Below are 12,566 nucleotides of genomic sequence, written 5' to 3'. Positions count from 1 at the left end.
TAATTCTATTCCCTATAGGACTAAGAGTTTGGTTTAGGGGTAAGGGTCCATGGCTTATGGTGGACCCTCATTAATTAATTAAGAGAATTTAATCCCCTTTTAAGGGTAAGTAATTAAATAATTAATTTGGGTTAGAGGCCGTAACACGGGGTGTTACAAGTATCTGCGAGTCTTAGGGTTTACTTAGGGAGGGAGTGAGATGGAGGATTGGGAATGGGGAGGGAGTGAGGGTTTGGGGGGATCCGTGGCTTCCGAATGATACCCAGCCTTATATTTATACTTTGGAACCAACTTACCTAAATAACCCTCTTGTAAAGTCTCTTTTTTGTCCAGATTCAAATTGATGGGATCATGATTTGGTGAGAGATATTTTTCCTGATCGAGATTGTAATCTTATTTTGAGCATACCTACTCATTTGTGTGTGTTCCGGATCCTATGTTTTGGAGTCGGGAGGAAAGGGGGGTGTATACAGTTAAAAGTGGATATAGGGTGGTGAGGGGGATTGAAGAGGGCGGGGTGGGGCTTACATGGAGGGGTTTGTGGAACTTGTGTTTGCACAAAAAATTAAGTGTCCTTTTCTAGAATCTTTGTACCCTTCGTCTGCCTACTAAGGATGTTTTGTTGGTTAAACATGTTAATTGTGATTCCGTTTGTCCCTTGTGTGGAATGGCAAATGGAATTGTTATTCACCTGTTTGAAAATTGTGTTTTTGCTCACCAGTGTTGGAAAGTGCAAAATGATAGTTGGGGTTGAACTATGTTGAGTTTGTTAGGCAGTGGATGGAGGAGATGTAGTCAATTCTGTCTGTTGGGAGCTTGAGAAAGTGGTTGTGATATGTTGGGCCTTGTGGGAGAATAGAAATTCTATGGTTTGGAAGCATCAATGTACGAACCCAAGGACCTTAGTGCAACAAGCTTTACACTTTGCTCATAATTGGAAGATGGTCCATAGTCGAGACATATCCCAAGTTGTCCCTGTTGCGCAGATTCACCATGCTGCTGGTTCGGGCAGTTTGTTACGAGGCCATCTGAAGATAATCATAGAAGTGGCGATGGACTTTGCTAGTAGAAAATGGGTTATGGATTGAGTGTTTGTGACGAGGAAGGGGTGGTGCTGGGGGCGGTTATGTCTGTGTTGAATGAGTTGTATACGGTGATTACGGTCCGTGAAGCAGAGGCTATGGGCGCAAGAGAGGTTTTGAGCTGGTTGAAAGACAAAGGCTGTCAGAATGCGGTAGTTGAAACCGACGCCCAGGTTGTTACTTGTGTTGTTCATACAGGGATAAATATTACACCATTTGGTTGCATTATTGATGAGATCCGCCAACAACTACGATGTATGCCTATGATTTCTTTTCGTTTTGTGCCTCGTAGTAGAAATATGTTGGCCCATATTTTAGCTATAGCTAAGCATGTTTCGAGTGATGTCGAGGAAGGTAAGATTAAGTACTTAGATTGTATTCCTCTTTTTCTTTTTGCTTTCGTTTGTAACAACTCTATTCGGTTTAATTAAATTGATGTTTTTGTTGTTGTTTTTTTTTTTTTAACCCTAATTTTAAAATTTTCCTTTTTGTGATTTACTATTTGAAATTTCATATGATATGTCCTATACGTTTAATTTTGTTCTAGACTAAAATTTTCAGTGTTCAGATGATTGACTGATTTTAAATAATAAATTTTTAATTTTAATTTGGTGGAAGCCCTAATTTGTACACTATATATGACTATATGAGCCCAAATTTTGGGAATGTCCAAAAGTTATAATATGATGAATTTATTAGATTACTTCATTGTTTGGTTATGGATTTATGGATTTATGTTTATGAATAAAGTATCCTTAAAATTGAAAAATTTATGATTTTGTGATTTGTATTTATTGATTGTTGGCCATTTGAAACGTTGGCACAAATATGATGAAAATTAATTTTGAATTTGTGATTTTTTAGACTTAAAATTCAAGAATATATTTTGTGAAAGCTTTTGAGTATGCTGGATTGTTGGTTAATATGGTCATTTGAAATATGGTCACTAATATGATGAAAATTAATTCTGAATTTGTGATTTGGGAGCTTTAATATATTCTGTGAGTACGATGGATTGTTGGTTAATATGGCTATTGAATGTTGTCACAAATATGAGGAAAATTAAATATGAATTTGTGATTTGTGAGCCTTAAAATTCTAGAATATATTATGTGAAAGTTCTTGAGTATGTTGGATTGTTGGTTAATATGGTCATTTGAAATGTTGTAACAAATATGATGAAAACTAATTTTGAATTTGTGATTTATGAGCCTTAATATATTTTGTGAGTATATTGGATTGTTGGTTAATGTAACCATTTGAATACTGTCACTAAGGCAAATTTCTCCATCTCCTCGACAACTTGTTCATTCAAAGGCATAAAGATATGCATTCAAAATAGAAATTAAATACTGAAACAAAAGTGATGCACTTAAAGAAGGACAAATATGTATTCGAGTACAAAAGAGAAACTGACTTATTTGTTCAAAATTATAAGAATGTCACCGCGTATTTTTTCTTTTAGTTATCTTCAATCTGGATGGTTGATTTGGAATACATCTATGATTAAAACTTAACCCTATTTTTTTTTACCTAAAGACCTCTTGCACATTTGATCCGCATCTTTTATATATATATGGGGTCATGCCGTCATGGCCTCATAGGTGTTTCTCGTATTCGCGGAAATTCATTTAGGCCCTGTTTGGTAAAATGGCTGTTAGCTGATAGCTGTTTGCTATTAGCTGATTGTGTTAATTAGATGGTATAAATAGTTGATAACATTAGCTGATTGTATAAAAGTATTTGGTAAATTAGCTGTTAGCTGTTTGGTATAATTTCTTTTCTAAAAAGCTAATTGAAAAAGTTGCTAGGAGTAACTTTTTTAATTTTAGCCTTTTGGAGTTGCAAAACGCTAATTAACCAAACATTTATATTAATATTTTAACTAAATCAAATAATTAATAGTGGTCAAATAAGCTAAAATTGGCCTATAAGCCAATATTTTACCAAACAGGGCCTTAGTCCGTATTATATTATATATTAGTTTTGGAAAAGGCAAACACAATAATTCAGTCCAGAGAGTTTACACCACAAACACCGCAGACATCATCTGATGCTGTAAACTACTTTGAATTCTCCCAAAAACGTATAATTTTGTGTTTGTTTCTAGCAATCTGGTAGTTAGCTGTGCAGCCATGGCCACCGCCGCCGCGCCCTCTACTGCGGCGAGAAGCTCGAGCAAGAAAGAATACCCGGGAGGGCTTATACTGGATCGGTACGAGGTGGGGAAGCTCCTGGGACACGGGACGTTCGCGAAGGTGTACCACGCTCGGAACATCAAGACCAACGAGAGCGTGGCGATTAAGGTGATCGACAAGGAGAAGATCCTGAAAGTGGGGTTGACCGCCCACGTGAAGCGCGAGGTGTCGATTCTCCGGCGGGTGCGCCACCCCAACATCGTCCAGCTGTACGAGGTTATGGCGACCAAGTCCAAGATTTTCTTCGTGATGGAGTACGTGAAGGGCGGGGAGCTGTTCAACAAGGTCGCCAAGGGGCGCCTCAAGGAGGAGGACGCCCGGAAGTACTTCCAGCAGCTGATCTCCGCGGTGGCGTTCTGCCACGCCCGCGGCGTCTACCACCGCGATTTGAAGCCGGAGAACATCCTCCTCGACGAGGACGGGAACGTCAAGGTTTCGGATTTCGGGTTGAGCGCCATATCGGAGCAGATTAAGCAGGACGGGCTGTTCCACACGTTTTGCGGCACGCCGGCTTATGTCGCCCCGGAGGTTTTAGCAAGAAAAGGCTACGATGCGGCTAAGGTAGATATATGGTCTTGTGGGGTGATTCTATTTGTGTTAATGGCAGGCTATTTACCCTTTCATGATCAGAATATTATGGCTATGTATAAGAAGATTTACAAAGGGGAATTTAGGTGCCCTAGATGGTTTTCCCCCGCATTAACCCGATTTCTCACTCGATTACTCGATACCAATCCTGATACAAGGATAACCATCTCTGAGGTAATGAATAACAGATGGTTCAAGAAAGGGTTCAAGGATGTGAAGTTTTATATTGAGGATGATAAATTGTGCAATGTTATTGATGATGGAATTGATTATTCCTCTGATTTGTCCGAGTCGGAGTCCGAGATGGAGAGCCGGAGGAGGATAAGCGGTTTGCCTAGGCCTGCTAGCTTGAATGCCTTTGATATCATCTCGTTTTCGCGTGGTTTTGATCTGTCGGGGTTGTTCGAGGAGGGAGGGGACGGGGAGAGGTTCGTTTCAGGGGCGCCCGTGTATAAGATCATAAATAAGTTGGAAGAGATTGCGAAAGTCGTGAGCTTTAAGGTGAGGAAGAAGGATTGCAGGGTTAGTTTGGAGGGGACTAAGGAGGGCGCGAAAGGGCCACTTACAATTGCTGCCGAGATATTCGAACTAACCCCGTCTTTGAGAGTCGTGGAGGTGAAGAAGAAGGCGGGGGATAAAACGGAGTTCGAAGAGTTCTGCAAGAGAGAATTGAAGCCCGGGTTACAGAACCTAACGCTAGAAGATGCTTCACATTTACCTTCGGATACTGAATAGAGGGGGGAAGGAAGAGAAAAGGTTATACTCTTTTCTCCCCCTTTTGCTCTTACTTGATGCTATTGTATATTTCTTTCTTCGTGTCCTTCTTTTCTCGCAGTTGTGTTGATTATGTCGCTGATGTTACTTTGTCTTGTACTCACTACTTCCCGTTTAAGTAGGCTATACGAACAATCAAGAAATGAATACACCTTTTTACCAAAGCTCGCTTCTTTACAAGTTTCTTAGAGTAGTCTCATCCTAATTTATTACTACTTGTACGTTTCTTAGAAAATAGATTGCTTTGATACGGTTCATTGTTCAACTGAATCTCTATGCACATAACACTGTTTGTAAAGAAAAACGTGGTGGTGATATTGCTTGGTGCAACTGGATCAAGCCTGCATGCTTGCAAGTCGGGAAGTTGCGTTTGATAGGTCTAAAAGAGCCGAAATTAACACCTATAGACTTGTAAAGGCTTCCCGGTCAATGCAAATAGCCAAACAGCTTGGTATGGGCATATCAAAAGAGTGAAACTTCATCAACGATGTGATAATTTAGCTTCCCTCGGTGAGTAAATAATTGATAATCAACTTCCGTTTCTCCGTTGTGGCCATTATTGTCTTGAACTTGTGATTTCAGGTACCAAACCTCAAATGCACACTTGTTTGGTCTCTTGGGGAATTGAGAAGAAGTCGGCTATTGGGAGGGAGTACGGTGAGTATCTGCATAGAATAGTCCTTCCTTTTTCCTCTGAGATCATGATGGAGTATGCCTACTGAAAAAGGGAAGATGTGCAGTCTCTTGTTATCTCTTTTTCTTTGAGCCTTTGAGGTGTTCTTTTTTGTCCCAAAAGGTTGAATCCCCAACCCTAAAGGGCCCCCACGCCTCGGCTCGACAGAGCATTTGTGAGAATATAAATCACGGTAACTCAGTGGCTCAACAGACAGGGCCAAATGCTGGTGTACATAAGGGATCTGCTCACTTTGGGCATAATCTCCACACCGGCCACTACCGAGTTTCGAATCTTGGTTTCTTGTCCCAAATACTGCTTACTGAACCAATGAGTTAAGCCCGTGTGGGCGTGTTCTTTGAGTTTGCATGAATTGACTCGTTAGTTAGGGTGCTTTGAGGTAACCCTTCTTTAGAGTGGAATATCTCATCTTAGCCCACCTATGGTTGTCGGTGGGTGATTATTCCAATAAGTACATGTCAGAATTTAGATACCGAAATATGTTTGAATGATTAAACGTTTTTTCTCCGGAAATTATTTGTCTGAACAGAGTCGAAAACGGAGGCACCTAAGTCCAGAGCTTGGCAGTCGAAGCTGTCTCATCTCGGAATCATAAATAATTGCAGCAGTGGAATTGCAGGTATAATATCTTCTAGTGGCTTGACTTCTCGAGTATTTGGATGGTTGCGAACTTGCCATCCACTTTCACTTTGATATCTACTTTTTTGGTCCAAAATTGTTTCGTCAATTATTACTCTAATGTCCAAACAAATTACGCACAAGTTGGTGTCTGTCTTATGGGACATCCTTTGGACATTATTGGTAGGAGGTTCCATTCTCAGTAGGATTTTTCACGTGTTCTTTTCACTGTCTTGTTTGTTTGCTCTCGTACAATAACCGAACGCACCGTCTTTGTGCTTTTCTACCTTATTATTCTCCAATTATTATAGGAAACAGGTAAATGACAGATTTGGCCATCTGGGTACTACCGAATATTTGAGTATTCTTGATCTTTACTCGGGAAATTAGCAAGACAGAATCACAGAAAGGAGTGTGTCTGCCCTCATTTAGGATGGACAAATTTAAGGTTAGAAAAGGGCATTTGTTTACTTGATGTTTTCTACCTCCAAGTTGCCATTTTAACCACAAAACAACTAAAGTATCTTTATGGCAACAACCTTTTGATGTGGACAGCACAGCACAAACATGTTTGTGGACTAAAATCTCAGCTTTTTCTCATTTGCCCTCTTGAATCTGGAAAGAAAAAATGATTCTGATGCCTTAAACCTACCAGCATTTAAGGCACATCTTCTGGCTATTATAGTTAATGCAAAGAGATTATAATTATGGCGTCGTAGATATTAAGTTAGAACATTATTACTGTATGTTGTCTTATGAGTTAATTCTATTTTTGGTCCTTGATTTATAGGTGACAGTCCACTTTTAGTCCTTTTTTATTAGAACATTATCATTTGGTCATAGGATTATTGTGACATGACTATTTTTAGTCCTTCATCAACAAAATCGTTGAAATGTCGTTAAATACAAAGGCATTTTAATCTGTTTTTATACAAAGTAAGTTGAACTGCTATATTATTTGTTTGAAAAAATTCATAATTTAAAACTGAAATGCCCTTATAGTTAACGATATTTAAACTGTTTTGTTAATAAAGGACAAAAAATAGTCAGTCCACAATAATATTAGGACTAAGAGTGGAATAGTGGATGTTTTGATAAAAAAAAAAAAAAAGGACTTAAATTGGCTATCACCTATAAATTTAGGACAAAAAATGGAATTAACTCTTGTCTTATCGTATCAAACAAAAAAATAAAAAATTTAAATGAAGGATAATTCTTTTCCTGTATCCACATTTTCCCTAAATAGATGCAGACAAGAAACATTGTAGTTGTATAGAACTGATTAAGTATATGTCCTATAGTAACATCAGTGCTAATGTTTTTGTTTCCTTAATTGTCAGTTAAATAGCATCTAGTATCTGGTGTAAAACATCATTAGAAATGTTAGCGAGAGGTGTTTGGTAAATGACTGTTAGCTGATTGGGTTAGTAGGTTTTATTAGTTGATAACATTAGGTGATTGTATAAAAGTGTTTGGTAAATTAGCTGTTAGCTGATTACATACAAAATGATTTTTCTCAAACAGCTAATCAAAAAAACTACTTTGAGCAGCTTTTTGAATTTTAGCATTTTTGAACAATAAGTTGTTACAAAAAGCTAATTAGTCAAATACTTATATTGATTGTTTAATCAATTCAAACAACTAATAGTGGTCAAATATGCTAAAATTGACGGATAGGCTAATTATTTTACCAAATAGGGCCTTTATGCCAGTAGCCTCACCTAAGGATTGAATCATGGTCTACAGTTGCTTATACATTGGTGTTCACAATATGGTGAATTTCATACTTGGACCTTGCATTCCGTGATTGTCAGTGAAGCAGAGCTATTAACTCTTCTTTGGATTAGTTAATTGACCATTTTATACGTAATCCTAGTAGGAATCCCTGCATCTCGTGGCCGCTAGCAATTCGGGGCTAATTATTCTTCTTTGGATTAGTCAACTAATTGAGTTATATCCCAATTCGCAATGTGTACTAAGTTATTATACTAGAGTGGAAGTAAGAAAATGTTGTTTACCTGCAACTTTTTTGGATGGTTGGTGTTCTTGAAGATGGGTAGTTGTGGACAAATTGTGAGTGGTGGAGATTGATACTTCACACCAAGGGCAAAACCTAAAGGCCACAAAATCAGAATCACGTGCCAGAACCAGCACGGTCGACCATCAAGTCATTTCCTTGCAAGTTCAATGCACAATAGAAAAACCAATCTCGTATTTCTCTTGGCACTTTCATTTACTCTTGTCCCTTAAGAAAGGTACTCCCTATTGTATGAAAAAATCAATCTGATCAGCATTTTGTCTTTTAATTGGGTTGGTCCGGTGCGTACGGGGATTAGTCTGAATATGGTACGGGCTTAAATGTGCTTCCTATAGTTAGGGCTTACTTAGGACACCTTATGGTCTGACCAAAAAAAAAAAAAAAAAAAAAAAAAGCAAAGTGAAAATAGTCTATTGGATAGTTGGCTTGGTCTAAGTTTCACTTTTTGTGGGAGTTTTTTATTGACTTTCTTAACTTGAGCCGGCAATATAGGCAGGAGATTCATATTAACAATTTAAAAGACTTTTTTGGATTACCAAGCACTCGTGCAAAGAAAAAAAATCTAACTTGCACGAGGAATTCATATTAACAATTTAAAAGACTTTTTTGGATTACCAAGCACTCGTGCAAAGAAAAAAAATCTAACTCGCACGAGGAACTCAGTTGGTTCATGAGTAGCAGATTGTGTATGCATAGTTAAACCCTAGCAGCCAGAGTGTGAGTCACATTTAATGTGGTGGTTCATTGTGAACACCAAGTACGTACTCTCTCATTTAATGGGCCCCCTCTACAAATCTTGTCGAGTTGGGATGTGGTGTCTCATTCACCTAAATAGTGCGAAACTTTTATGATGTGTTATGTGTAGATGAAAAAAATTATTTTATTTTTATTTTATTTTTAAAAAAATAACTTTTAAATAAAATCAATGGTACGGTTACTAGTTTTCTCATAGCAGTTTAAAGATAACGAGAGTGCATATTTTACGATGTATAAACAGGGTTGTTGCATTAACCAATTTTACACATAAATTTTAGAATTAATTACACTTTCTTTTTTCTTTTTTTTTTTTGGTTTTTTGTTTTTTGTTTTTTTTTTTGAATACTATTAACTATATTACATGTAGTATTTATTCATCACTTTTTGGTTCTTAAAAGAAGTAGGAATTGTCAAATCAGGTATCAATTAAATAGGTGATTTAAGGATAACACTAATTTAAATCTCTCATATGAGAAATTCGTTAGAAACATTGCACATTTTGTAGTCGTCAATGTCAAAAATGAAAATAAGTTAAGTTATAACTTAATAATATTATTATAATTACAAAATAAAAATTTTTAATGTAAATTTTATTAGTATTAAATATAAATGAAATAAATTATAATTATATGTTAAAAATTAAAATCTAATTATATATATAGATGTCAGCTCAAATGTGGTCATGCTTTAATTGTGATCGGTGCAGGCGTATCGTTAGGTATGTAAAAACGCACCAATAATGCTAGAAAAATGTACAACAATGAAATGCACTATTGCATCACAAAACACACCACACTCAAAAAAAATGCACCATACCTCCTCACACCTAAGTGTGCATTTTCGAACACTATGTGATGTATTTATGCATATCTAATGGTACATTTTGTGGTGATGCGTACTTAATTGTGCATTTTTGGTGCATTTTTGTTATTGTGTGTTTTCTAACACTATTGGTGTGTGTGTTTGCATATCTAATGGTGCGATCTCACAGACCGCACGTTAAAGCCTAGCCGTACTAGAACTTGGCCATATGTGTGTGTGTGTGTGTGTGTAGATTTAGGATTATATGAGATCATATTTTTAAATGAGATTGCGAGATCAAATCATAGGCATGAATCTAAAAAATTTTAATGGTCATGATTGATCAAGAGTCCAAGTTGTAATTGATTTAAATTAAATAAAAAAGGTGAAATAGTTTGTTTTCAAAAAAAAAATGGTGAAATAGTAATGTAATGTAGAATGTTTAAATTTTATAAACATATAGTTATAATTTTATGAATGTGCTGTAATTATTTAATGAACATGATCAGAACATACAGTAGGAACTTTTAGAAATAGGTGGAAAATTTGTCTTTTGACTTTTGGATGTAATGCATTCATTAATAGTCGAAATACCATAATTAAAATAAAGGAAAATGGAAATAAGTAGAACTGTAGAAATACCGTAGTTAACAATAACTGCGTCAAAATTCTAAAGCATTTGGAAAATACAAAACTTCCGTTGCCGGGAATCGAACCCGGGTCTTTTGGGTGAGAGACGAATATCCTAACCAACTAGACTACAACGGATTAATGTTCACAAAATCACACTGTAACACTTGAAGTCTTGGTTCATAAAACTGGTGTCAATGCATCGATTATCACTTAAATAAATCATTATCTAATTCTTTTTATAAATTAAAATCAATATATATAAAATATCTTACTAAAAATTCTCGTTGAGATATTTTAGGTCAAAATACATATGAAGTCCTGTAGTATAATGTTTTGTTTAATTTAGTCCCTCTACTTTAAAAAGTTATAAAACTAAGGACAATAGTTAATGATGTTAATATTACGGTTAACTTAGTTTAAATAGCGCTGACATCATTACTGCCACATTATGATATTTATATTTCAACTCATATATTATTTTATAAATATTTAAAATTAATTATTTTGCCACTAATATATTATTACATTAATATGTCCAAAATAAATAATTACAACCATGCTGGCATCAAGTGTCCAAATCTCATTAGGAACATGGTTGTTATTATTTATTTTGGATATACTAATTTAATATACTGGTGGTAAAAATAATTAATTTTAAATATTTATAAAGTAATATATGAGTAGAAACAAAATATCATGATGTGACAATGATATGATGATGTCAACGTCACGTAACCTAAGTTAACGGTAATATTAACACAGTTAACTAGTATCTTTAATTGCGTCACTTTTTAAAGTACATGGACTTAATTCAACAAAATAAAGGTCATCGAACTACATGCAACAATACAACTGGGTCATTCAACTAAAAAAAAAAAAAACTACAATTGAGTCTTTGAAAGGTCCAAAATTATGCAACTAAATCAAACTTAACTTGTTCTTCTGGTTATTGTTAATGTTGCGGTCATCTTATTTAAATAAAATAAAATTTAAAAAAAAAAAAAAACACTTTCGTCTTCGATGGAGATGAAGACCTTCTTGTCGCCAGGCCGGAGGCGAAGAAATGGCCCTTGTCTTTGGCTTAGAGATGAAGATGCTTTCTTCATATATGGCCGGAGACAAAGGTGATTTTTTCTTTTTAAATATAATTTATTAAAAAAATTTAAAATATTATTTTTTAATAGAATGACGACACGTTAGCGGTAACGAAAGGAACATGTCAATTTTGGTTTAATTGCATAACTTTAGAATATTCAGTGACTCGATTATAATTTTTTTGAGTTCAATGTCTCAATTACATTTTCACATGTAGTTCAATGGCCTATTTAAATATTATTCCAACAAAAAATAATTTACTCTCTAGATCCTACAAAATCATTATACTTTTAATATTTGGCACTTTGAATTGGAAAATTTGTATATATCTAACTATAGGGTGTAACATAGTTAACTAACTTACTTATGAGTTACTTGTTGGAAAATATATAACTTGTTGAATATTATAAATTAATTATTAGGATATTATTTCTTTTTATAATTTTTTAAAAAAGGAAAGTAATTATGTGAACTAATAATTTTGGAACAAATTTAATAAATGATTAATATATATGGTATGATTAAATAGATTTTCCATTCTTCCAAAAGGTTAAATAGATTTTCCAAAAATTACAATTACATGTTCATAAAATCAATATTGCAAGTTCAAAAAGTTACTAGCAGTTTTAAAACATTACTATTATAAATCAAATAACTACGAGAGATTCATAAAGTTTTTACTATATGTTCATAAAATCACTACAAGCTCATAAAATTTCTAATGAAAGTTTATGAAAAATTATTAAAATGATTTATTGGAAAATATATCAGCGAGAATTTTTAGTAAGATATTTTCTATATATTAATTTTAGTTTTATAAAAAGAATTAGATAATGATTTATTTAAGTCCATTGACACCATTTTATGTTCAAGTAGTTCAAGTTTTGAAATATAAATATTAATGTAGTCTAGTTGGTTAGGATATTCGGTTCGATTCCCAGCAACACAGAAGTTTTGCGTAACCTGTATTTCTACTTCTTCCGTTTTTCCTTTATTTTAAATATATATGGTATTTCGATAATTAATGAATGCATTTATATTTATTATATCCAAAAGTCAAAGACAAATTTTCCACCTATTTCTAAAAGTTCCTACTATATGTTCATTAAATAATTACAGCACATTCATAAAATTATAACTATATCTTTATAAAATTACTATTAAATGTTGATCACAAATTATTTAAATGATATATATTGAAAAATATATCAATACGTGTGTTATTTCAAATATTTCAATGAGATATTTTTTATATTGAATTTTTTTATACAAAAAATAGAATAATATAT

At 34.5% G+C, this 12,566-nt stretch overlaps 1 protein-coding gene and 1 non-coding gene across 5 annotated transcripts; one reads left to right on the top strand and one right to left on the bottom strand.

Moving 5' to 3' along the window:
* The first annotated feature begins 3,046 nt into the window (after positions 1-3,046).
* On the top strand, positions 3,047-7,328 carry LOC109162479 (CBL-interacting serine/threonine-protein kinase 12-like). 4 transcript variants are annotated; one of them, XM_019311181.1, is made up of 6 exons: positions 3,047-4,624; positions 4,942-5,019; positions 5,144-5,152; positions 5,225-5,299; positions 5,866-5,955; positions 6,266-6,554. In XM_019311181.1, the coding sequence occupies exon 1, from the start codon at positions 3,218-3,220 to the stop codon at positions 4,601-4,603; it is 1,386 nt and encodes a 461-aa protein (XP_019166726.1). In that variant the 5' UTR covers positions 3,047-3,217; the 3' UTR covers positions 4,604-4,624; positions 4,942-5,019; positions 5,144-5,152; positions 5,225-5,299; positions 5,866-5,955; positions 6,266-6,554. The 4 variants fall into 4 exon arrangements, with proteins under 4 accessions (XP_019166726.1, XP_019166727.1, XP_019166728.1 ...); XM_019311182.1 differs by lacking the exons at positions 4,942-5,019; positions 5,144-5,152; positions 6,266-6,554 and adding an exon at positions 7,295-7,328; XM_019311183.1 differs by lacking the exons at positions 4,942-5,019; positions 5,144-5,152 and having other exon boundaries at positions 6,273-6,554.
* A 2,916-nt stretch (positions 7,329-10,244) lies between these two features.
* TRNAE-CUC lies at positions 10,245-10,317 on the bottom strand. Its single transcript has one exon. It is a non-coding gene; the product is annotated as a tRNA-Glu (tRNA).
* Positions 10,318-12,566: the final 2,249 nt, after the last annotated feature.

The sequence above is a fragment of the Ipomoea nil genome, unplaced genomic scaffold, assembly GCF_001879475.1.
Source record: "Ipomoea nil cultivar Tokyo-kokei standard unplaced genomic scaffold, Asagao_1.1 scaffold2942, whole genome shotgun sequence".
In the NCBI taxonomy this organism is placed as follows: Eukaryota; Viridiplantae; Streptophyta; class Magnoliopsida; order Solanales; family Convolvulaceae; genus Ipomoea; species Ipomoea nil.
The sequence above is the reverse complement of the archived record's forward strand: the minus strand, read 5'-3'. Positions and strand labels throughout refer to the sequence as shown.